The sequence below is a fragment of the Lygodium microphyllum genome, chromosome 10, assembly GCF_053477565.2.
Source record: "Lygodium microphyllum isolate KBCC chromosome 10, Lygodium_microphyllum_v1.1.10, whole genome shotgun sequence".
Lineage (NCBI taxonomy): Eukaryota > Viridiplantae > Streptophyta > Polypodiopsida > Schizaeales > Lygodiaceae > Lygodium > Lygodium microphyllum.
Window position 1 is genome coordinate 12581004 of NC_141144.1, and position 27558 is coordinate 12608561.

The following is a 27558-nucleotide window of genomic DNA, read 5'->3' on the forward strand; positions in this document are numbered from 1 at the left end:
TCATGGATTGTGCACAGTTATTGGTCAGATTTGCACTTCATTCTACCACTTGAGGATTAAGATAGGCAGATGGGAGGCCATACAGACAGAGGAATGCCTATGCCACTATGTGAGAGAGAGCCAGAGATAGAGGAACACTACATGTGCTGATGCACGGTATATTATGACATACGAGGCAGATACCACTATTTGTTTTGAGAGGGTTCTGGACCCTTGAGACGAATCATATAGTTTGAGGATTAGAGATGTTTGGGTTCCTTCCTCTTGGAGCTCTAGAGGCATATTGCAACTATTCTACAGAGTAGGAGGCCCACACAGCTCGGCTGACATAGATAGAGAGTGGTCACTGACTTTTTCTTTGCTCCACGACCGAGTATGGCACATACCACTACTATTGCCACACAGGCTACAGGTGTATATCATCATTGAACCTCATCTTTTATAGGTGTCCCTTTGGATAGAGCAATGGTACCCAACCGGTCTAGGTGCCCACATCCACCCGGACAAAGGCCTAGACATTCACACCACATACAAATTAGAGCCATCATTGAGCGCCACAGGAGACTATTGCCGAGACGCTTTAGCCATGCAAGAGATACATCTCCTTAAAGGACATACATCTCATTGATGGAGAGTTTTCTTATTTTACTTTTACTTTTAGATCATTGACATATTTTCTTTTTATAGGACACTATTTCACTTTTCAGCCTTGTAGGCATGTTTTTGATCTTTTCTCGTTTCAGATGAGAAACACACCATCATTGTATATATTGCTTTGGTCTCATAGGCCACATTGGCCTTTTAGAGACATTAATTACTCTTTCTTTCTCTAGATCCGTAGTTTTTCTCATGGTAAGAAAGCAAGGTGAGGTTAGATTTTTGCCTTGATAAGATAGATTAGGGTTTGATTGTGTTCATTGTTCTCTATCTTTTCTATTATTTCAAAATTCATAGATGTATTAGTTGAACCATGCTCACGACCTCTGCATGGCTGAAATATCAACTAGTCAAACCAGTTACAATCCACATGGATGAATCTTAACTATTGTCAAAACCATAAGGGGTGCATCCACATGCCAAAACCCAACATTGTTCTAGCCACCAAGGCGAAATAATGGATAAACGGAACATAAACATTCCCTCATAGCAATGTACATTGCATTCCTATACATGCCTTGCAAATATACATCACATCTAAATGTACATTTCATGCACTGCATATATGCCTGTAGCCTTGTAAATGTATAGTTTCAAGGCGAGGTGCAGGTTGTACACATCTGCATACCAACTCATATGGGTAGTACATTGAATAGTGATCCCAATGGTAGAAATATTGTCAACATACAATATCCTGGATACAAACCAAATACATCGGAGGTCCATTGCATAATTGAGTTGTCCATCACCAACAGAGTGGAGGTGGAACCTTCCCTTTGAGCATCATGTAATACTCTAGATCCTCTTGCTTTGTTGAACCTAAATGAGCTTGATCCATTGTGAGCTGCAATCGAAACTCATCAAGGTAAAGCACAACAGTGGGAATGATGTGCTAGGTCATCCTCCATCCATTTGCATCCATTCCTAGGTGAAACAATCTTGAAATTTTACCAAGTAACATAGAAACTTTACCTCGAACTTCGTTTGCCTTGAAACCTCTACTAGGTTCTAGGCCTTTGTCCCTTTGGACCACATGGATCCTTCAAGCTATCACATTGTTGACAAAAATGGTACATTGACTGCAATTATGATACATGGGATTTTGCATTCCACTTGCCATATCTAGATACATTGGGCCTTGCATTCTATGCATAGGTGGCTGCATACCAAATTCATTTTGTCCTTCTATCCCCAGGGCTGAAGCATTACCAGCCATTGCTTGAAGCACCGAATCACCACCAAAGTACTTTGGGTGACCTACATTAGCATGCATACTTTTCTACCAAAAAAGCATTGGATTGGCACTTCCAAGTTGGCCTTGCATATGCGTCAATTGCTCCATTGGCATCATGCTCATCAAGCATGTGTTCTCAAAATTGGAGGCTTCTTCGACAGTCTTTCTACTCCAGGTACCAGCCTTTATCCATGCGTTGGAGATTTAGAGGCTCCATGTCGACGGTAGTCTCCTTGCTCCAGGCAACACCTCATCTTCTAGATTTCATGCGTTTGCAAACTTAGACAACCCTAAAGAATGTTCTTGAACTTTTGTAATTGACATTTGTGACGGATTCATTTGGCACACTAGCATGGACATTGCTATTCATTGCAAGATTTTTTCTTGAGTTTTTGGCTATGATACATGCATATATTGATGGCTTCTTCTATAATTAAAGCTAATATTGTCAAAGATAATGGACCATGTTTCATGTACATGTAATGCTATGTTGAATTTCCAGTTGCATTGTATAGGATCATGAATTATTATAAATTACATTATATGAGTCATAGGATAAAGTCTCATGATAGTTTTCTTCCATCTTGTATGAAACTCGTTTCTATTGTTTTAGGAAACTTTTATGAAACCTATGAAACAGGTTTCATACCTCTTGCTCCAAAAACCCTTGGCAACTTTGCAGCCGGTCTTCTTGAGCTGTCTACATCTGCATTTTCTTTTCTGGCATATCCACACTTTTGGAGACTGCTAATATTATCCTACAGCCAGCCAGATCTGTGTTTACAGCATTCTAGGCTGTCTACACTGCTACAGCCTACTTTCCTGCTGGGTTCCTGATCTGAGTTGTACATAAGCTTGAGATCATGTTAACACATATTGTCCTAGGATATTCACCCATGTTATGTAAGGTGGTGAGTGACTTGGTACCATAATTATGCAGAAGAGTTGGCTACAAACTTTGCTTGGATGTGAGTTGTACATAGGCTTGAAGTCATGCTAAAAATTTATTCATTATCCTTGGATATTCTCCCATGTTATGTAAGGGGCTGAGTGATATTGCATCATCATTACTCTGAACAGCTGGTTAAGTAATTTAAGGATGTTCAATTATTGAGTGGGGCTGTATATCTGAAGGGTCTTCTTCATGGGAGCACTCTATCCACGGAGGAAACCTGGGGTGCTACATCCTTATAAGCATAGGAGTGAAGACGGGAAATGATTTACCAACTCTAAAATTGCCTTGTTAGACATGCGACCTCGGTTATTCAGAACCATTTACCATTGGTTAAAAAATTCAAGAATGTTCACCTTTTGATTGGCATTCTCTGCAAGGAACAATTTTACTGACTCTAAACTCACCACTTCTAAAAAACGTTAGTCTTAGCATTGGATTGCAATTTGCAGCCCTTAACATTTCAAAGACTAAATGTTTGATAATGTGTATGTTCAGGGACTCGACACAATAAACCCAATAATGCAGCTGGAAGATGGCACAAAACTGGTGTGTATGGTTTCACTCCAATTAAATAATTTCTTTATCTGTTTTGATGTAGGACAAGTCAGTCAACACTCTGTCTATTGTACTCAAACTTAAGGTTTGTGTGCATGAATCTTGCATTTTCATCTGTATGTCATGTTAAGGCTTTATTTGGTGAGTGAAGTGGAGTATTTTGAGCTGATAATCAAAATTAGTCTGCAATCATAGTGCCAAGGCTTTCCCAATAGCATTTAATGTGGCTTCAAAGGTACAACCTAAGACTCCACATTATCCATGTACGCTTTAAATGTTGATTTCATGTAAGTTGTCTTGCATCAGTCTATATTTACTTAAAAGCAACATCAGCACTCATTTTTGGGCCCAAATAATTGGATGCAATATACAACTGATGAGTGAACTAGACAAAGACAGATGATTATGGAAATGCTTGTTCCAAACAAGTAAATTGCATTTTTCTTTGACTTTTCCCCTACTTGCAGCAGTTGATGATGTGCTAGATTCTCTTTGGAGTACAAACAGCCATAGGCACTTGTCATCTGTCTCTTTGTCTAACTCTTGAAGTGGACTTGTGCATTCAGTATGCGTATCTCCCTTGTCAGCACAGCCGAAGCATCTTTTTTATTCCGCCTCTTTCTCAACTTCCTTTTTTTCATTGTCACACCCCTTAGGCTTTTGTGCCCTGCTTTTGGTTTGCTTTCTGTGCAATCTTCCAATCATTGAAATCCATCTTTCTCAGAGTTCCCTTAGTGTGCAAAGCTTTAGGAATAGAGGCTGAATTGATTACATGGTGTGATTTAGCCTGTGTGTACGAGTCTATATGTTTTTCAATCAACAGATCCAATCTTGCAGTGATATGGTCAAGATGCTTATTTCCAGAGATCTCCTTGGAAGGCATCATGTAAAGGGCTGCCTTTCTAAAATCTTGAATATAAACTTTATAGAGCTAGTATCCCTTTTAAGATTATGCTATCCCATGATGACTTTTTCTCAAACTCCGAAGGGAAAAGTCTGTGACGTAAATTTATTTAAGAAAATTTTCAAATCTTTGTGTCTTGCCAGCAGTCTTCATTCCTAACCACCAATCACGGGCTGATTCCTCAAGTTTAATTCCCCACATATCTCAACTTGGATATTTTAGAGTTCTCATCTTGAAATCCCGAACTAAGATTGGCAGAAAATGGCAAAGCCTTCTCAGTCTCTTGTTTGACTCTGCTATCAGACCTTTTGAACTTTACATGATGACCCAATGTGAGAATTTGACATGTAGCTTACATTTTCATGGGGCATTCATCTCTCAAGCTTAGCAATCTTCTAGACATGGCAAAGTTCACATTGCTGGTCCATGGTCGTTTCTTATTCATCATCTACTCTTGACACTGCTAATATTGTAATATGGTGGGAACTGAGCACGAATTGGCTGTTTAACAATTGTTTGAGTCAGATTCCATTATCCTTTGATGTATCATTGTAGTCTCATTCAGGGATTTTGTATTACCGAGGGAAATATTTTTTGAGGAGTTTATTAATAAAATTCTTCTCTGAAAAAGTAATACTGAGTTATGGAACATTCCTTCAATCTCTGCATTATACCAGAAGGTGAATTGGTGGTTGTGCTTGGTCCACAACTTGACTATCTATCTTGGCTTACAATAGCTGGACAACAATCAAGTTGATGCACAACGAATTCTCAAGCTCACAACACCCATAGGGACACCCAGCTATGTGTTGTAGGGTGCTTCTTGATTGAGAGATCAAACTAAGGTGCAAACCTAATATTCCCTTTTGTTAAAACTTGTTGATGAACATTCCTTTGTATCTTTTGCACTTTGCAGAAGATTGGCAAAATCCAAACCTTGCCAGTCCACTGATACTATTAAGTTTGTTTACTTTTTTATTTCCGAAGAAACTTATGAAGCCAATTGGTTCTAGAGGTATGTCCATTACTTCTTTGGTAGAAGATTTGAAGACTTTTATTTTTCTTTGGATGCTTGATTCTAGCATTTTTCTATTCCATTTCACTTCCTTCTTATGCCCTCATGGTGTAATGTTCCAATCATGTTGTCTTCCTGGATCCACAAGCCTCAACAAATTCAATATTGGTTGTACTAGGGTATGATTGCACTTGACATCCTCCCAAAACTCCAAGCTTTTAGAATTCATTGCATTTTTGGCCTTGAATAGTGCTATGGATCGACCTTTTATGTGTCACTCCTTTGATCTACAATGTGGTACACCATTCTTTTGCCACGTATGCGAGGTATTCTTTGTTCCTTGCTTTACCAGATGCCTTTCATTGTCAAAGCAATGCGGATCACAAACATCTTTAAGAGTGTATTGTCACCTTGCAGGACCCATAGATGCATGGCCACAAGATTCACTTGGTGCAGATGCCTTTGGAATAAATGATATGTGACTAGTTGAAGCTATAGATGGTGCATGTGATACTTGAGAGCTCGATGGCATAACAAATTGAGCTCTCTTTGCTTCTTAGGAGTTGCATTAGAATAGACTTGTATCTCATAACTTGACTTGTGCAAAAAGTGAATATGAACTTAGTTCAACTTGTATGATGGTATGGGCACGGTTCACACGCCCATATATGAGATCCTCCACAACTCCTAGGATGTTCAACATTCATCTCATACCACGAGGATCATTCATCAGACCCATGGTTATCACATCCTCGTAAAGAAATGCTTGTCTACAAAATACATACACAAGCATAGGACAAACACACAAATTGATAAAGAAACACAATTAGGGTTTGGGTTAGCATAGAGATAATGAACACAAAAGATAAAGAAATTGAATATTGAATGAATAACTACAATGCTCAACGCAACAAACACACTATACAAGGTGAAAATTGACCTTCAACTCTTGTATCTTGAGGACCAGGCAAAGAGTATGTGCAGAAGAGTGTGTCGTACTCTGACAGATCCCTAGACAGATCCCGAGACACAACTAATAGCCTCCAAATGTGACAGCAGCAGCAAACACAGCCTGAGATGGCCGGATCAATGTCATATGTGCAAATAAAGGTTCAGATCAGCAAAATATAGATAAAATAGGGATGGCGTGGCAGATCAGGGCGGTACAATCTGTTGTGTTTTGCAGCCTGCAGGGCAGCAGCAGATCAGGCTGTTTGACGGCAGTAGATGGCTGGAAAACAGTAAACGCACCTTGGACAGCAATGTGCAGCAGTTGTTAGGTGGTAGATAGTGGATGGCAGGCTGGAAACATTCCTGAAGGCTAGAAGACAGGGCACTAGATGGTAGACAGCAATGATGGACATCTCTGATTGAGATATCCTCTGCGAATGGGATGTGGACAGACACCTACAAATCAGAAAAATGACAGTAAGGCTGACTGGTGGGCAGCCTGTCTATTTATAAATGGTTGGGTCCTTCTAAATTAGGGTTTGGGTTATGGGACATAGACACTCTCAACTAGGAACACATGTCTTTTAATAAAAGTTTTTGTGAATTGATTAATTAAGCTTATTTTGGGCCTATTTTAAGTGGCTAATCAATATCTAATGCATTTTGAACCCCAAAAGTGAAATGAGAAAGGGACTATACTAGTCTAAGCCCACATCTTGTTCTTTTCCCCAAGGTCTCTTACGCCAAAGCAACCAAGGCATTGGGCTAATGGTGCACGATGGCTACTCAATGACCTATCAAGACTATAGAGACAATAGCTATCTTACCAAGGGGGCCAAGTGATCAACCCAGAGAGACTAAGGCATCAAAGAAAGGGTGCTCATCAATTGCCCTATGGCTTTCTAGGACCTACAAAGGAAGATGGAACCACAATGGACTTAAAATCAAAAAGTTTAAAAAGGGCTTTGTAACCTTTGTCTTGATTTAGCATTAAGTGTAGGTTTTCAAGTTGTTTTCATCCTATTGAGATATTCATTCTGCTAGGGAAGAATAAAGGGATGGTCAGACCCAAGGCACCACAAAAGAGACAAGCTATCTCAACCACTTCTAGGTGTTGGTGATGAAGAAAGTTACGGAGGATATGCAATGAAGTGGAAATATAGGTGGTAGCAAAGGAAGATTGCCCTAGGACATTGCCATGTGAGGTGCTGCGAATGGATCCAGAGTCGACCATCTTTGATTGGAAAGGGATGAAGAAAGTTACAGAGGGTATGCAGTAGTGAAGTGGAAATATAGGTGGTAGCAAAGGAAGATTGCCCTAGGAGATTGCCATGTGAGGTGTTGCGAATGGATCCAAAGTTGACCATCTTTGACTGGAAAGGGATAAATAAGGAGAGATCCATGCTTAGAAGAATAGAATGCTGATGCATGGGTCTATACAAGAGGCAATGCAAATCATCATACTCATGCAAAATGCTATGCAACATTGCCACTTGGACGGTGCCCTCATAGGGAAATTGTTCATTTGCCAAGCGCCCTTTTACAATCATAGCTATCCAGAGTATGCGGATAATGATACAATGTACAAATAATAAATGTTTATGAAGCACTGAATGAACCAAAATCGTGTTACTCTAGATGTAGCCACCGTGAGAACGCTAGGTGTTGAGATCTCTAGTCTAGTTCGAATCAGTGTACCCTTGCAAAAGCAAAACCATGACCATATGTCAGACCATAAGAAAAAGTACACCGAATATATCTCAAATTTCAATAGATGCATACAAGCAATCCAATGTGACATTTTAGGTGCATTGAAATATTGACTAAGTAATGGGACAGAATATGCAAGGTCTGACCTTATATGAATCGACCAAAGATGTTTCCCTACAATTGATCTTTAGGTATGCTCATTGAAGGGTCACCCCAGGAATCCTTAGAAAGCTTCATAGTGGGATGAAGAGGCATGGCCACAGGCCGTGTTTGATCAATGCAATACTGCTCAACTAACTAAAGGGCATACTTGTGCTCTGATACCATGTAAAGAAATGCTCATCTACAAAATACAAAAACGATCATACAACAAACGCACAGACTAATAAAGAAACATAGTTAGAGTTAGGGTTACCACAGAGACAATGAGCATAGAAGATAATAAAACTCAATAATGAATGAATAATTACAACGTTGAATGCAGTAAATACACTATGCAAGGTGAAAACTGACCCTTGAACTCCCGTGTCTTGAGGACCGGGGTAGAGAGTATGAGGTGTCGTACTCTGGCGGATCTTGAGACATAGCAAACAACCTCCAAATGTGTCTGGCAGTGTTGTGCTAAGAAATGCACTTAGCTACTTAAACAACCCCAAAACATGCTTATTTTAGGCTTATTTTAGCCAAAACCCTAAAATGGGGAGCGGATCGAGAAAGTTAAGTGGGAGAGGATCTAGAACCCTAATTTTCTATAAATTGGCAGCCAACCCTCCACTCTTTTACAATCTCGTTTTTGCAGGTTTCAGGTGTTACTAGCTTGCTACCCACACCCCGGTCACGGAGGACATCTCAGCCCTTGCTGTCCATCATCGTTCCCTACAGTCTGGTGCCTGTTTCCAGCCCTCCGCATGCTGATTGCTGCTATTTCTGCCTGGCGACTAACTGCTGTTCATCTGCACTGCTGTCGTACAGTCTTGCCACGCTAGCAAATTGCTGCGTTTGCAGGCTCCAGCTGCCGCCTTGATAGTTTTCTCTCTCGTGCAGGCTCCGTTTTTAGTCTTTCTCTCTCCTACAGGCTGTCCTGCCTGCGTTTTTAGTCTCTCTCTCTCCTGCAGGCTCCGTTTTTAGTCTTTCTCTCTCCTCACTGTGCTGTCTGCATCAGATCCAGCTTCTCACCGCTGCGTTTGCTAGTGTTCGACATCTGGAGGCTGCCTTACTGTGATTCGCGATCCGTTCGGAGTACGACACACTCTCCAGCTCATTATCCCTGCCCTGATCCTAGAGATACAAGAGTTCGAGGTTCAGTATTCATTCACTGCATAGTGTGTTTGTTGCATGAGCATCGTATTATTAGTAGTTATATCATTTCATTTATTCACTGTGTTCATTGTCTCTGAGTTACTCTAACCCTAACCCTAACTGTGTTCTTTTTATCAATCTGTGCTTTGTCGTATGGTTTCTGTTTATGTTTCTGTGTTAGGGTATTTTTCTTTACATGGTATGAGAGTCTGGTACTCTCTGAGAAACCTAGGCCTTTTGATTTGAAAGCTCTTCGCAAGAAGCAAGAACAATAGTAGGTTTAAATGACTTCGAATGCATCAACACCGATTCAGTCTCTAGATCAGGCTATGCCGAGAACCGAGTGAGAGTGGGCCGATCAACTTGCTCCACAAAGTTCCGACATGGTGGGAGAGACATTTGAGTACATGAAAGAGAAGATAGGCAAGCTGACCTCTGAGAAATATAAACTGATCATAGCCTATCGACAAAAGAAGATTGAGGAGCTCGACTGAAGGATTGCCCTTCAAGAAAAGCTTCTAAATGAAGGTATGCATGGATTTCACTCTTCAGATGTTGCGTGTAAGTCTGATGATGTTGCAGGGCCGTCGAGACCTCCATTAGGAATGGGCCCCTCTCTTGGAGAGCAAGATCCAGAGTATGTTCCATTTTTTCAGACTCTTCCGTCCTCTCCGGTGCAAGGTACTTTTGATTCATCTTTTGTGCCTTCTTCTTTTACCTCTTTTGTTTTGCAATACATTGGTAGAGATCATGTGGAAGAAAGAGTCCAGTTTGTTGACTACGGAAAAGGTCCTCTAGAGGACCAATTCTTGTATGTTAACACACGTCGCGGGGATTATAAGAAAAAGCCAGGTAACTCTTCTTCTCTCCTTCCTTCTTTTCCGTCTACTTCACATAATCAGAATGAATTTGGTGTTTCTTTCACTTCATTACATGGTGTATCATCATCTTTACAGTTTCATTTTCAGTCTTTAACAAAAAGAATCTGCACCTCATACACCTCACTTTCAAAACCCATCCATCCCATCACATTCTTCTGCTGCTTCACCACTTCCATTTATACCATTTACATTTTCATTTCAGACACCTCATGTCGCATCACACATCATTCCGGGGGGTTATGGAAACATAGGCACATCCTTTAGGACCTCATCCTGACCTTAGCCGGGTGGTGTTCCACCTACCTCATACACACTTTCGGGATCATTGCAGCCTGGATATCCCACTCAGTCTCTCGCGAAGTGTGGATCAGTTGTCTCCACAGTTTGCCTCTATGGCATTGCCTAGTGGACCTTCTGGTCATAATGCTGTGTCCCGGCCTTACTTTGGACAAGGCTACTGTGTCCCAATGCCTCCACCTACACCGGCACCTCATGGAAACATTCATGTTTCAGTGCCTCCGCATCAATCGGCACTCATTGAACACTCACAACCTACTTCTGCCTACCCACCTCTTCCCCCTCCTTCTTACTCTGATCAGACACTCTCACCTTCACCATCTTTCCCACCATCATCTTACTCCACCCACCTGACACCTCATGGTTCTAGCTCATCTTCTGCCAAGAATGCATTTAATGATAAGACTCGTTTTAACGGGTCAAACTTTACTACTTGGTCGAATTTGATGAGACAAGTCCTTGATTCACAAAACCTATGGGATCTAGTGCAGGGGTTGGAATCCCAACCCGATCCCACATTTGTTCCATACGAGGTCGTCCGCTCATGGAAGGCTAGGAATGCCTCCGCTATTGTCGAGCTGATGCAGGGGTTATTGCCAGAGTTTCATTCTCAGCTTCAGCATTTTGACTTAGCGTCAGAGCAATGGGCACACTTGACTGACCGCTATGCGGCTCGAGATAGGACCCGTCGTATTAATCTTGACCAAAAGCTTCAGCTTTTCAAAATCACTGACCGGGATGAATTGAAAGTCAAGTTGGCTGAGTATCAGCATTTCCTCGCTGAATTCTCCACTACGGAAACTCCCAAGTCCTCTGATAATTAGGTCACATTGTTCCTAAATAAACTCCCCAAGAAATACTTCAATTTTGTGGAAGGAATAGTTTCAAAGCCTACCATGCCTACATTCTATGAATTTGAGTGTCAGCTGTTGCGTTACGCACGGTTGTTCAATCAGTTTCATATGAATTCCTCTTTAGAGGGGGCTCTTCTTGCTCATTCTCAGAAAGGGCAACAAGGGAAGGGTAAACCAAACCAAAACTCCACTCAAAATCAAAATCAAACTCAAAAGCTAAATCAATGTGGGGATTCTCAAGGAAACTTCCAGTCACAACTCAAACCTGGGTGGCAGAATATACCTAAAAAGAATAGGTATTGTCAACATTGTCAAAAGGCTGGCCATTTTGACGACGAGTGTCGATAAAAGGCACGAGGCACAATACCAAAACCTAAGTCTTAGACCCCCGCCCCTCAGTCGGGTAACCCCCAGCAAGGGAGGCAGAGTGATGACAAGGGGTAGTTTAAAGGTCAGACTCACACTGCCACCGCACAGTCATCTCAGTCGACAATGTTCTCAACTCCAGAGGGCTTGTCTGACTGGTCTGCAGAGGCCCATATTATCTCCATAGAGACATCAGATATGAGTCTCGTCCACATCTGTGAGTTGCCTCTTGACGAGGTTACTGCAGAGGCCCACTTGTCACAGCCGAGCACTTCAGCTTCAGTTTGGATTGTGGACAGTGGAGCTACACATCACATGACTCCTATAGAGGACATTTTTCATACGTGAGTCCCTGCAGCCGGGCGGGTCCGTGTAGGAAAGAACTCCTCGGTCAAGATTCAGGCTCAAGGTTGCATCAGTTTTGCCACTGACAAGGGTCGGATCTGGCTTTGCTAGACAATGTATATCATGTCCCTCAGCTTGGGGTGAATTTGTTATTTGTTTAGCAGCTTTGCCGGTTGGGGCGAGCAATTTTCTTTACAGCGACCATAGGTGTCAGGTACGAAAAGTACGGTACGATAAAATACGGTACTAAATGGTAGCTTAAGATTTTATAAGGTGCGGTACGATATTAGTACGAAAAAAAAATTAACTTCATTATTTTGAACTATAGATGATAGAACAGATCTTTAAAGTCTAAATAGCAATGCTATTGGAGTATATAAGATGAATACTTGAGGGTAACACGCCAAAACCTCTATGGCATATACCGCATGCGCAACATGTGCTACAACTTACAAGTACATACATAGGAGTGGATACATCATACATGAATGATCATACAAATAAGAGGCATGTATGCTTGAGAGAGAGAAGGTTGAGAGAGAGAGAGAGAGAGAGAGAGAGAGAGAGAGAGAGAGAGAGAGAGAGAGAGAGAGAGAGAGAGAGAGAGAGAGAGAGAGAGATGGGCTCGATGTATAAAATTTTTTCCAAAGTAATGGCGAATTGGCTCCATAAGCATCTTCCTGCCATTGTACATCCTCTTCAATATGGTTTCATTAAGGGCCGAAACATTTTGCATAATATCTTGAATGTGCAACTGGTTATTGACTATGCAAGGCACTCTAATCAGGAGGTGGTATTGATTCAATTGGACTTGGAAAAGGCTTTTGATTATTTAGACTGGTCTTTCATTGCAGACCTTATGTCTACTAGGGACTTTGGTACTCGGATGGCTCGTTTGATCTACACCATTAGTGTTGCGGCTTCTTCGCAAGTTATGCTGAATGGTGGTGTTACCGAGCCTTTTGTCCTTGCACGCTCTGTGAGACAGGGTTGCCCTTTGAGTTCTCTCTTTTTTGCCCTTGCGACTCATCCAGTTCTTTCGATGTTATCTCATATGGTAGCTTCTACTCAGTTGGCTGGATTGTCTCTTCCTTTTGGACAGCACTTCATTAGTCAATCCTTGGCTGATGACAACTTTATGATTTTGCGTGCGGATAAGGATAAGCTTCGCAAAGCATTAGATGTTTGGACTCTCTTTGGTCATGCTTCTGGTCTTTATATCAATGCTTTGAAATCAGCCATTCTCAGTTGCACAGAGTCAGATTTGCAGTCACTGGACTGGTAGGGAATGGTTGTTTCCCGTGGTTCCATTGTCAGGCATCTTGGGTACCCTTTGGGTGTTGATGTTTGGCCGAAGCAACTACTAGAGTGGATTTAACAGAAACTGACAGCTAAGTTTCTATATCGGAAGTCACAAGCTTGGCCTTTCCATGTTCGCCTCAAAGTGGCTCAGACAATTATGTTGCCAATGCTCACTTATTTCTTGCCATTGCTGCATTGGACTACCTTATCAAACTGCTTCCAAAGGTCCCTTCGCCGTCGATGTTGCAACACTGGAGACCAATTTCTTTGATGGGTTCGATGTATAAATTCTTTTCCAAAGTGTTGGCGAATCGGCTTCACAAGCACCTTCCAGCTATTGTGCATCCTCTTCAATATGGTTTCATTAAGGGCCGCAACATTCTGCATAATATCTTAAATGTGCAAATGACTATTGACTATGCGAGGCACTCCAGTCAGGAAGTGGTATTGATTCAATTGGATCTGGAAAAGGCTTTTGACTATTTAGACTGGTCTTTCATTGTAGAACTTACGTCTGCTATGGGTTTTGGTACTTGGATGTCCCGATTGATCTACACCATTAGTGCTGCGGCTTCTTCACGCGTTATGCTCAATGGTGGGGTTATAGAGCCATTTGTCCTTGCACGCTCGGTGCGGTAGGGTTGCCCTTTGAGTCCTCTCTTCTTTGCACTGGCGACTCACCCGGTTCTTTCAATGTTATCTTCAATGGCGGCTTCTGCTCAGCTGACCGGATTGTCTCTTCCTTTGGGACAGCACTTCATTAGCCAATCTCTGGCTGATGATAGCTTTATGATTTTGCGTGCGGACAAGGACAACATTCGCAAGGCATTAGATGTTTAGACGCTCTTTGGTCATGCTTCTGGTCTTCACATCAATGCCTTCAAATCAGCCATTCTTAGTTGCATGGAGTCTGATTTACAGTCATTGGGCTGGCAGGGTCAGGTTGTTTCCCGTGGCTCCATTGTCAGGCATCTTGGATACCCATTGGGGGGTTGATGTTCGGCCAAAGGAACTACTGGAGTGGATTTCACAGAAACTGGCAGCTAAGTTTATGTATTGGAAGTTGCAAGCGTGGCCATTCCATGTCCGCCTCAAAGTGGCTCAGACAATTATGCTGCCAATGCTCACATATTTCTTGCCATTGTTGCCGTGGACTCCTACTACTTTGAAGGCTCTCACTTGCCCCATTCGTTTCGTGTTATGGAAGAAGGATTCATTGCACGCAGGTATTTCGTGGATTTCATGGTCACATACATGTACCCCCAAACGCCTGGGTGGTGGAGCTATTTTGGATGCTGAAACTCATATGCTGGCTCTTCGTTGGTCTCTTTTTCGCGCTATGTGTGTGGATCATCACCCGTGGACCATTATAGCCCGTTATTTTCTTGAGGACAACGGGCTTCGGCATGGTAATACACGACTTCGGTACTCCTGGTGGCATGTCCTTAATGCAGACTCTCGATTTTCCAGTCCCTCCTCCTCTCTGTTACTACATTTGGTCGGCTCTTGGAAAGTGGTGCTCCAAAAGGCGCGTTGGCATCCAGTGGGGGACCGCTTGCATACTAACTCCTTTCAACAACTGGAATTGTTGGCAGTCTCGAGATTACTTTCATGGGAAGACAAACATGAGCTCAGACCAAGATTTAACCGCATGGCCCGTTTGGGTGTGACTTTAGTTGCGGATGCCACCCTTGCCACTCATAATGTCTTCGCATTGTTTCGTACTGCCAGGAGACTGTTCAGGATCCCGCGGGCAACCCTTTCCTGCCCTGGCTGTGGATCGTCCTTGGCAGGACTGGGACCTTGTAGGCCGGTTGAGTCTGGAAAAGGCCTCTACTAATCAGGTGTATCATCTTCTCATTAAAGATCATCAATGGCTGGGTGTGAAAGCTAATACTGTATGGGGATTGCGGAAATCTCAGTCATGGTGGAAGGCAACTCTGATGGAGGGCTGGTTGAATAAGACACCTTTCAAATGCAAGGTCTTTCTTTGGTGGGTGATGATTGGTGGTCTTCCTCTTGCCTCGACCCTTTCCAAGCGTAGAATCTGGAACGGCAATTGTTTCTTCTGTACCACTACTGTGGAATCGGCCCGACATCGATTTATTTCTTGTCCGCTCGCCAAGAATATCTGGTCACTCTTGTCACAAGTTTGGCGCGCAGTGGTGGGGTCCTCACTAACCCCTTTCGATTGGGTTTTTGTGCGCCCAAAATACCCCACACCGCCACAGTTGCATATGAAGATCTTATTCCACTTTTTCAAATACTGGGGATGCTGACACATTTGGACCACACGGAATGCCTTTCTTTTTGATTCGGCCTCTAATGTACCGAGACACATTGCCCGGCTTAAATTTCTCTTGCATTGGCAGATAGATCTCATTCGGCACTCGGACTTGCTCCCTCGGGAGGACTTGCTTCCCTGGCATATGGCAATTTCCTCTGGGTCTTTGCCATGACTTGTGTAACTTTTTCGTGGCTTAGTACTGGGATTTTACACACGTTGGCCTAGGGCCCTCGTGTATCTTGTAATCATGTAAACTTGTACCTTTTTTTCGTAATTAATACAATTACCTTTTACGAAAAAGAGAGAGAGAGAGAGAGAGAGAGAGAGAGAGAGAGAGAGAGAGAGAGAGAGAAAGAGAGTGGCTATTGTGACTTAATCCTTCGCGTTGCTTTTGTCGAGGTTTGAACGCTTATGCAATCTTGCTTTGCGTCAGCGCACAGAGCTGAGGCACACACACACACACACACACACACACACACACACACACACACACACAGAGATTAAATGATATATTAACGTCTACAAAAGGCCAAAATGGCCTATGAGACCATGAGTTACAATCATGTGTATGATGGCACAAACTGTCTAGGCAAAATATGTAGCACAAAGCAAAATAAGAACGGAAACTAACTATGGCTATGTGTAAAACATAGAGCTCTATCTAGTAACAATGAGCTCCAAATGGTACAATCTCATGTGGATATGCCTAGCTCTAGCTCGAGCAATAATCCCCTGTATCCAACTATGAAGGTGTCGTTGGTTTGTGTGTCGAGGCCTAGGAGGTCTGGATCGACTAAGTTGAATGGCTTGATCAATTAGTACTCCTTGTTTGTGTGTGGAGTATGGCGGTGAGAGAGGCTCTCGTGTGGACTGTGGCTATAACTATATTGAAGTCTTCTGAGTCTCCTTTGCAAAGAAGTCTGTGAGTTGCCTCTGTGAAGGGCCTCGGTGTTCTGGAGCGGCTGTACTCCTAAGGCGCATGTCACGAAGCTGTTGTATCTCAAGAAGAAAGAGACCAAGGTATCACTGATCGGTAAAATCCATGACTCTGGATAGTGGTCCAAATCTGTCTCTAAAGAGATGATGGAAACGACCACGGACCTCATAATATGCTGGGCAGCGGCAGATATAATGCTCTTCTAATATGCTGGGCAGCGGCAGATATAATGCTCTTCTGTCTCTGGCTCTAATCGGCATATCTGGCATATGTGCTCCTCTGGTGGGATGGATCTATATTTGTCAATCTCAATCTCTAGCTGATATGTGTGTATGTGTGTGTGAGAGAGAGAGAGAGAGAGAGAGAGAGAGAGAGAGAGAGAGAGAGAGAGAGAGAGAGAGAGAGAGAGAGAGAGAGAGAGAGAGAGAGAGAGAGAGAGAGAGAGAGAGAGAGAGAGAGAGTTTTGGAATCAGAATCTGGTTTTGCTATGGCAAATCGGCAAGAATCTAATGGTATCGATATGGCCTTTCTCGATCAGTAGATTGGGCAAGGGAATGACAAAGACTTGGCCGACTCGAATGGTGATTCGTTGGCTGATGAACTCAGGCCGTTGTTGCTGGATAGTGAAGAGATGGGCAAACGTCGTAGGATGTAGGTTGAAGAACCGGCCTTAGGCCCGAATTTGCCTTAGTCTGAGGTTCGTGCTTCGTGTCCACAACCTGATGGGTCTGTACAGTTCATGTTGACCACTGCCAATCATCTTATGTCGGATTATGTCCATTGTAATGAGGATAAAGCTAACGCATTACCGGATGGGGATCAAGTAGTTGCAGTCATGGGTACCGACCTGGTCTTACAACAGATAGCTGCTTTCCATGAGAGGGCAGCCATATTTTATTTTACTAGAAGGACTCCTTTGTTCTCTAGAATTCGTGCTTGGCTGCAGTCTATGCTTGTTAGTTTTGAACAGTGCTCAGATGATGCTTCAGGGCGTATGTAGGTTCCCCTGGTTGAAGAGATTTATGATGGTCGGAAGGGGTTCTTTGAGGTTCTTTTTCGTTTTGCAGAAGTACGAGCTCTTGTTATGCAACGCATTCCTTTGTTTAGGGATTGGCAGCTAGTTCATGTGGTCCCTTGGAGGCCCGTGGCTGAGTTTCAGGAGGTGCTGAGACAGGCATGCCCTATTTGGGTAGAGGTGGCAGATTTCCCTGCGCATCTTTGGAGACTCCTCCCTCTGGTACTAAGAACCCTTGGTGAGGTTTTAGTGGAACCTTGGTTGGCTTCCTGCAATAGGAACAGGGCATGTATGCTATGGGATATAGGAAAACCTCACCCGACAAAAATTCGTTTTGAAGTTCTAGGGTTATAAACATTGGTGTATGAGCTGAAATGGGGTACTTTTGCAGGACACTGTTTCAGATGTGGCCAGTTGGGCCATTTCATCTCGGAATGCGACAAAAATATGGAGGTAGTGCAAGGCCCTATGGATCAAGATATGGAAATGCAAGACCACCACTCTTTGCAGATGATTCAGCAACCAGTAGCTGATCCAGAGCAGCTTCCCCAACAAGGTCATGAGGAAGGCAAGAAGGATGTTCCTCACGTGGGTGGGGAGCGCGCTTTGATTGTGGTTGGGCGGAATTTGTCTCCTCGGGAGGATTCTTGGGTCATTGTGGTTCGTCATAATGCTAGGCAAGATTCTCGCTTGAATCTTGCCCATCCTTCGCCGCCCCCAATCACTTAGACCTTCCAACGTAGAGGTAAGGGGTTTTATATGAAACCTCAATCTTTGCGTGCTCCGGTAGTGGAAGATAAAAGGACTTCTGATTCAGCTTTGCGATTCAATGCTCGTGGAAGGCTTGTGCCTCTTCAGGATGTTTTCCGTTCCCAGCAATTGCAGTTTCCTTCCCGAGCTTCGATTGCAGGTTTGCAGAGGGTAGATCTTGTAGATGTTATCCGAAGTGAAATGGAGAGATTTCAGGCTGCCAAGGCTATTGATGTAAAAGCAAAAGGGAAAGTGATGGTTCAGTAGTTTTTCTCATTTGTGATTGATCATGAAAATTTCTTTATGGAATGTGAAAGATATTTCTTTGGGAGCAAGCAGTATCGGCTATGGAAAGTTATGCTAGCTGGAAATTGGGATGTTTTTTGTGTTGTGGAGCATAAACAACATTCTTTGGGTGGATCTTCTTTTGTGTATAAGGATTATGCGGTCTTTTTTAGTTGTCACACTCCGCATAAATCGGGAGTTATGTTGGCTATCAAATCCTCCCTGCAACTAGCATTGGTTTCTTAAGATACCCGCGACCGATTTGTGATCTTGGAAATATGTTATGAGGGAGAGGTTTTGTGGATTGTAGGCGTGTATGCTCCTTCTAATGCAAGGGAACGTCGTCAAGTTTGGGATGACCTGCACTACCTTGCCATGGCTCGTCAAGGCTTTGTTATGCATGATTTTAATGCCTGTGTTTTTGCAGATCAAGCGACCTCTCCGCATTCGGTTATGGATGGTCATCAGCTTTGGGATGATCTATAGTGCCTCGCTATGGCTCGTCAAGGCTTTGTTATGGGTGATTTTAATGCCTGTGTTTCTGCAGATCAGGTGATCTCTCCGCATTCGGTTATGGATGGTCCTGAGCGACAGGCTTGGGATGCTCTTGCAGTGGCATCTTTGAAACAGGACATGTGGTCCTGGATGTATCTATCACAAGCCGGATATACTTATCGTTCTTTTCAGCATCCAAATACTTGGGCCAGACTGGATATGATCTACATCGGCCAAAGTGATTCCTTTCTTCTTGCAGTCATTGATATTCAGGTGGAAAGACAACATGTTTTGTTAGATCATTACCCTTTGGTCGTGGAAATGAGCCACAGACCTATTCATGCTTCCAAGGCTCTCCTTGCCCATTTGCCTCTTCGGTTTAATCAATCTTTTTTGCAACAAAATCAAATTTTGGAAGGTGTTCAGCAACAATTGATAGCTTCTTTTAGCTCGAAGGTCCTATCTAGAGGGATGGAAGCATGGGCGGTTTTTAGGGATAATACACGAGCGTTATCTCGACAATATGGTATTTAGCTTGCTTCCTCATTTCGAACTGAATTGCAGCATGCTCAATCTTTATTAGCTCATTCCTTGTCTCTGTGTTAGATTGGGGATTAATGATGACTTGCTCACTTGCATTGAAGGCCTGAAAGGCAGGGTCCAATCTCTTCAGGAAGAGGAATATGCAAAATACAAAATGTTGGCCAGAGCCGAGGCTTAACATGATAACAACTGTCAAACTCATCAATTTTTTACTTGTTTGCACTAGAAATACGCCCGGGAAAATATTGTCCGCTCAAAGGATGGGCAAGGTGATATGGTTACTGATCTTGCCTCCATTATTCGGATGACTGTTGACTTTTATAGGGCTTTGTTGGACCCGTAAGAGATTCTTTCCGATGCTGTTCTCTCTGCTCAAACATATATTTGTGACCTGGTTAGTAATCAGGTGAAACCAAAATGGATGGATTTTATGGAAGATGAAGTGGATGAAGCACTATCTCACTAGCCTCGAAGGAAAAGTCCAAGTTGGGATGGGCTTCCTAATGGGCTGTTTTCAGCCCATGTGCAACTGCTTAAGGACCCATTAACTCGCTTGTGTCAGCGGGTGTGGAACTTTGGTATGATGCCTTCAGATTGGAAGATTGCTGTCATCAGGTTGTTGCCCAAGGTTTTCTCTCCGACCTCTTTGAAACAATGGAGGTCCATTTCAGTTATGGGATCGTTATATAAAATCTTCTCCAAAATTATTGCCAACAGATTGCAAGAAGTATTTCTGCACCTCATTCATCCACGCCAATACGGTTTCATTAAAGGTCAGAATATAATGCACAACATTTTGAATGTTCAGATGGGAATTGATTACCAAAGCTTCTAGTCAGCAGGTTGTTATGCTTCAGCTGGATATTGAGAAGGCATTTGATCATGTTAGTTGGTCATTTTTGTGGCAATTAATGTCTACAATGGGTTTTGGGCCCCATATGATTTCTCTAGTTGATACCATCAGTCAGGGTGCTATGGTCATATTGCTCTTAATTGAGGGATCACAGAGGAAATTGCCTTATCTCGGTCTCTTCGGCAAGGCTGTCCTCTCAACCCTTTGCTGTTTGCTTTGGTAACTCACCCGATGCTCTCATTATTGGATAAGTTGGCAACTCAAGGTGCTTTTATGTTTTCCTTAAGGCGGATCATATTAATGTCAATCAGGCATAGTTACCAGGAACGGGGAACGGGACCCTGTGGAACGGGGGGAACGCCCATAGTTAGGGAACGAGAACGGCATTATCTATATATATATATATATATATATATATATAGAGAGAGAGAGAGAGAGAGAGAGAGAGAGAGAGAGAGAGAGAGAGAGAGAGAGAGAGAGAGAGAGAGAGAGAGAGAGAGAGAGAGAGAGATGACACTGAATACGCAAATTAACATCCAACAAAGCTGCATTCAGTGTTGGATGACACTGAATACAAAATTTCATTTCCCGTGTGTGGTCCTCAGTGACTCAGCACCGCATACCGGTTTGTTAGTGGATTATGGGAAATATTGCCAAATTCTATGTATTCAGTGTCATCCTCGGTTAGATATTGCCAAATTCTTCATAGAAAAGACTAGCATCTCTCATGGTAGCACGGTTATTCATGCTTCTTGGTGGCATGCGGTTAATTCTATGAGGCCTATAAAGGTCTCCCAGTCTTTTCTCCTTTCTCATTTGATTGCTTTCTAGCAGGAGGTGCTTCGTTTTGCGGTTTGGCATCCTCTGGATATTCGCAAGGAGAAAAAATCACTACAAGGAGAAATACTGGCTTTCTCAAGGTTGTTGGATTAGCCACAAAAAGATGTGTAGCAAGACAAGTTTAATCGGATGGCTAGATTAGGGTTGAAGACAGTCCGTGATGGTGTTATTCCTAGGCAGCTCCGCGTTTATTTTTTTAGGCGTATTCGTTAGTACTTTAGGGTGCCTCATGGATATAGGGGCATTTGGTTGTCCATACAGGACAATCTTTAGAGGTTCTCTCCTTTGCCCGCGTTACAGCCATTGGATCCATGGTGTCACGGGGAAACTTAATAAGTTATGGCATCTTAGGGATAGCAAAAAGAAGTGTCAGGAAAGATTTATCCAACTTTGGAAGTCTGAGGTTCCGTATCAAGGTAAAGTGTTCATGTGGAGACTGCTCATTGGGGGTCTTCCAATGGGAGAAGTGTTTCGTGCCCAAAAGATCTCTGCAGGTTGTTGTGTTTTTTGTACTACATGTGATGAGACATTGCTTCACCTCTTTGTCTCTTGCCCTGTTGCGAGACAGATCTGGAATTTCATTTCCCGTGTGTGGTCCTTAGTGACTCAGCACCGCATACCGGTTTGTTAGTGGATTATGGGAAATATGTCCTCTATGCCCTCGTTGTGTTCAGATTGTTCCTGCCTATTCCATTTCCTCAGATGGATAGCCCTGTGGCATATATGGCATACTCGCAATGCCTTTATTTTTGATTCAGCATCGGGCATCCATGGACATGTGGCCCGTGTGCGTGGATTGGATTCATGGCAAATCTCTTCTATGTTGTTAGCTGACTTGGTTCTTTCGGATATTGCTGCTCCTTGGCTGGTGATTGTTCGCTCTACTCCAGCTGTTCCTTCTGTGTGATTCATTAGTAGTGGTCATGTAATAGGTTGTTCTGGTTGTTTTGAGAGCCTGCAGGCCTCATGTAAATATGAGACAGAGAGAGAGATAGCATATGCTAACCTGATGGTCTGATGTAATAGAAAGTAAGAGATACGGAGAGAATGTTGACTTGATGGTCTGATGTAAATATTTACCACTTAATTCAATTATCTTTACGAGAGAGAGAGAGAGAGAGAGAGAGAGAGAGAGAGAGAGAGAGAGAGAATTCTCAATATTTCTTCGAGGAAATTTGGGACTTATGCCCAATTTGAGTTCCCATGCGTGAATCTCTACCGAAACTACTAACGTTGTGCAATTTCTTCGACATTGGTATGATAAATTTGAGATTTTGAGTTTTTGGCTTCGGCATGCATTACAAGGTAGATTCCAGCTGGTGGTTACTGTTGGTATATGTCTTGAGGTGACATTTCTGCAGAAATTTGGACTGTAAGGTACAAATTTCTTCAACTTCTTTGAAATTATGCGAAGAAATTTGGAGGTTTTTCTAGACACGCATTCCACTGTAGATAACGTGTCCTGAGGTGACATTTCTGCAGAAATTTGGACTGTAAGGTACAAATTTCTTCAACTTCTTTGAAATTATGCAAAGAAATTTGGAGCTTTTTCTAGATACACATTCCGCGGTAGATAATAGGTGGTGCAACAACATTAATTTGTTATGATAGTCAGATTTGGCAGCAAATTTTGGGGATTTTAGGTGAAATTTGGTGAGACTCAACATTAAATTGCTCCAAACTATTTCTTTCGGGCATGCATTTCAAGGCAAGTGTGGTACAACAGCGTATTGCTATAATCTGTAGGCTGATTGTTGATTTGTGCAACATTGGGCACATTTGTCAAGATTTGTGGGAGTTTAGTACTTGCATTCTAATCCTATGTGGGGATTTTTGGTACTCTGCATTTTATATTCTATACTTCAGCATTGAAGTATTTGGCTGCAGATTTTTGTGTATTGTTGAGAGCATGGCATGCCAAGGGTATAATGATCATAGCAATATCCTTGGTTGTTGGGTTTTACTCATGCCTATACTTAGATAGGAGTATCGGTGATCCGTGGCACGACACTAGGGTACTTTTTACTCTCCGTAAGAGGTTTTTTCCCCTGGTCATATTACTTGTTGTTTGTGTATTTATGTTACACAGTTCGGTCACTCATCACACATTACACACTTTAGTGTGTGAATAGACCTTAAGGCACTTACACAACCCTAAAGCCTAAGGGTTGTACATTTGTACTTTGTCTTACACACTTTGAATCTAATCGAGTGTTAAACTGTGTTTACACTCTTACTCTCTCTACTATCTACACTCTGTGTGGTGAGCTCACAGCTGCCATCTCAGATTTAACATTTGGGATCTGAGCATAAGGTTCAATCAAGCAGCTCCCATGCTAGCTGCAACACCAACCATAGCCCATTCAACAACTCCAAGCCAAGCTTGCCAGCCCAGCAAGAATGGCCCCCAAACCTTTCTCCTGCAGGCAGTGCTGCCTGACTGTCTGTGCCAGTGTCGACAGCTCCAGCTATTGCGCTGCCTTGTTCTGCCTCCCTGCACCGCCTGTTTGCCCACCAGCTTTGCCAAGCTTGCCGGCAGGTTCTGAATTGCTCTGCCAGGCCTGCTTGGGCATTGACAGCTCCGCCACCAGCCCAGGCAATTCCACCTGCACTTTCGACAACCATTGCTCGAGCTTGGCTCGTTTTCGGCTTGTTTTCATCCGTCACACGTATATCTTATAATTTTATTCAAAAAATTAGAGCTACAGCAAGGGGCTTCTATAGGGAAAGGTCTATTTTTGCTACACGAGGTGCCTTCGTGCAAAAATTGCAGAAATTTGTTGGAATTTGAGTCAGAAAATTCGGGGCTTTTGCATGTTTGGCAGACATTGGCATATGTACTGAAGTTTCAGTCTGAAATTGACTGAAATTGTGCACATTGGACAGCTAAATTTTGGGGCTTTTGTGTTTTTAGTGCTGCTGAGAATCTGCAAAAATTTCAGCATATTGAGATAGTAGTGGTCTAGTGTAACTCAGTTTAGTTAATTACAGCTTGGTATTTGCTGTAATTTCTGGAAATTTTCAGATTTCTAGGTTAAGACAGCTTTGGTTATTACTCTTGCACATTTTGGAAGAGTGACATTCATCATGGCCAATCAAGGATAGAGTGATGCTTTCACTTATGTATCTAAAGAGGATAGATTGGATGGCAATAACTATTCTCTAAGGTCCTTCGTGATGAAGAATGTACTTGTTGTGAAAAATCTTTGGGATTATGCCAGGGGGGAAGAGGTTCGTCTTGGAGATATGGCTTTTGCTACTCCTCCACAAGGAGGTCGTGGTCAAATGCAAGCTCCACCACCCCAAAGAATAGTTGCACAGAAGGCTTGGGACACTAGGGATACCCAAGCATTGTCACTTATTACATTTGTAGTTCGGTAGTCTATAATCCTGCATATTCGGTTTGCAGCTGCTACGAGTAGCATGGCTTCAGGAACTTCACAGAACAATAAGTAGGGGGGCACGCAAGCCAAAAATGAAAAGTATCATTATTGTAAAGAACCAGGTCATTACATCACGGAATGCAAGAAACACATTTTCAAGGAGAAAAAGGAGTGTGGAATGTTTGTTTCAGATGCACCTATTAGTAGATTAGCCAGCTTAGGTGCGAGTTTGTGCTGTAGAGGCTGTGGCATTTCATGTAGTATTTTTTTGGCATTTTTTGGTGCCCTTTTTTAGGGATGGGGAGCATTTAATGCTGGCCGACTGCATTTATTGCTCCCCCCATTTTATGCCTATATGTTGTTGTCGGCTCCTCCTCCTCATTTGTGTACTTCAATCATCACTTGTGGATTCTTTTGGGGAGAGAAGAGCCGGTGCCAGGGTGTTCACACAGCCAGTGATTCATTGTTGTATGCTGCTGTCTCGTGTTCATTATGGATTCCGTTTCCCGAGCATACATCTGAGTTCTCATCTTTATTTGTGTTTACTCATTCATTCTTTCTCTTGTATTGTGTTTCAGTAGTTTTTTCAGCATGTTGTCTATGCTTCCATTGCTACATCACTTCTGATAGCACCTTCTATTGCTATTGCTATAGAGTCCGTGCCGTTGGTTATTGACCGTGACTATTGTTTTTACACTTGTAGTTATGATTCTTCTAGGACAGATAGAGCATTCAACTCTACAGAGGATGCTAGCACTTGGTTCTTTGGCATTGATGCTTCTAAGCACATTATATCCTGCATGGATTTGTTTACCTCTATTGTTGCAGCTCATGTTGGCAAATCTGTGCAATATGCCAACAATGCATCTTATTTAGTTAGAGGTGTTGGAGAGATCGTCTTGAAAGCCATTGATGGCTCTACTCTTCGTTTATAGAATGCATTATATGTGCCAGGAATAAAGAAGAATTTGCTATCTATTTTCTTCTTTAGCAAAGTGTGGAATGCAAGTCAAATTTGATGATGATAAATACATGGTCAGGGATAAGGAATTCTTGACTTTGGTACTTATTGGCACATTATGTCACAGACTTTATGAGTTAGATGCTCATTCGATTGACTAGTCAGGTTACTTGGCATCTACTATAACTTCTGCTATGTCACACGCAGGGTTGTGGCATGCTCGTATGGGACATGTTAACTATGGTAGTTGAATGCTTATGCAACGTACTCAGATGTTGCAAGGCTTACCTCTCTTGGAGAGGCCTCTTGAGTATATTTGTGAGGGGTACATTTTGGGAAAAATGCATTGGTTCTCTTTTTCTCGTGATATTGCTTTTAAGGTAACGATGAGGTTGCAAATTGTGCATTCGGATGTGTGTGGACTTATGCAGACAAAGTCATTGGGTGGATGTTAATATTTCGTCACCTTCATTGATGACTTTACTCGTTTTTGTTGGATCTATTCATTGGTGAAAAGTTAGAAGTGTATGATGCATTTTTGGCTTTTATTGCACTTGTGGAAAATCAATCTGGCTATCAAATTAAGACTGTCCAGTTGAACCGAGGGGGGGGGTATATGTCTTCCTTGCTAAATAATTTTTTAAAGCAAAAAGGCATTGGACATTAGTATACTATTGCATATACTCCACAATAAAATGGGTTTTAAGAAAGGAAGAATCTATTAGCATTGAAAAATATAATGTCTTTTGAGGCTTGGAACAGTTGTAAACCTTGGTCACTTCCCTACTTTTGGGTATCTTGCATGTGCTCACATTCCCAAAGTATTGAGAAAGAAGTTGGACAATAAGGCTATCAAGTGCATATTTGTGGGGTACAGTAGTGAAAGAAAAGGATACAGATTGTATGATTTTGGATGAAAAATCAGAATTATCTCTTGCTGGTTATGACACATATCAGACTGCAAATGATGTGTTTGAAGGGCTGTTGCCTATTTCTTTTGGTGATACAGTTGGAGCTTCATTAAATGACAAAATGTTCAGCCAGCTGCTCCATTTAATAATGCAGAAATTCAGCCTATGGCTGATCTGAATATTCAGCATGATGCTGAACTTGAGGTTCATCAAGAGCATCTACATAATTAGGAGGCTAGAGAAGTACCTAGATGGTACTTGCAGACTCTATTGTTGCTGGCCATACTCGAAGACAAGCACGTCTGCATGATCATGCTAATACTATGGAGTTTGTTATGGCAACAAATACACTTGACGATGATGAGCCTAATTCGTTTGAGGATGGACGAGTAAGTGTGCATTGGATAGCAGCAATGCAAGCTGAATTTGATTCTTTCATGAAGAATCAAACATGGGATTTAGTTACATCGCTTGTTGGAAAGAAAGCCATTGGTACTAAATGGGTCTATAAGTTGAAACAAAAAGTGGATGGATCCATTGATAAGTACAAGGCGGGGTTAGTGGCAAAAGGCTATGCACAAAAGAAAGGCATTGGTTATGAGGAGACATTTGCTGCTATATCCGGTATGACTACTATCAAGTGTTTGGTTGCATTGGTTGCCCATTATGGTTGGATTGTGCACCTACTTGACATTAAAATTACATTCGTACATGGGGAACTTCAGGAAGAAGTGTATGCTCAACGGCCCATGGGTTTTTGCAGTTAAAGGATTCGAACACTTGGTATGCAAGCTGAAAAAATCTTTGTATGGTTTGAAGCGAGCTCTAGGAGCTTGGTATGCCAAAATTGATGCCTTTTTACTCAGATAAGGGCTCATTAACTGGCCATTAGAGTCTACTCTTTATGTATGCAAAGAGGGAGATCCTTTCTAGTCATTTGTCTTTATGTGGATGATCTTCTGCTCACAGGGAC

The 27558-nt window shown here is 42.4% G+C and overlaps 1 protein-coding gene across 6 annotated transcripts in view; it reads left to right on the forward strand.

Annotated features, from left to right (window-relative positions):
- The window catches only part of LOC148029716 (uncharacterized), a 69206-nt gene that overhangs the window by 24246 nt on the left and 17402 nt on the right, over positions 1-27558 (forward strand). For all 6 annotated transcript variants that reach the window (XM_087686025.1, XM_087686023.1, XM_087686027.1 and 3 more), the window contains one exon: positions 3342-3392. In XM_087686025.1, coding sequence (XP_087542151.1) covers positions 3342-3392 — 51 coding nt within the window. The remainder of the gene's footprint in view (positions 1-3341; positions 3393-27558) is intronic.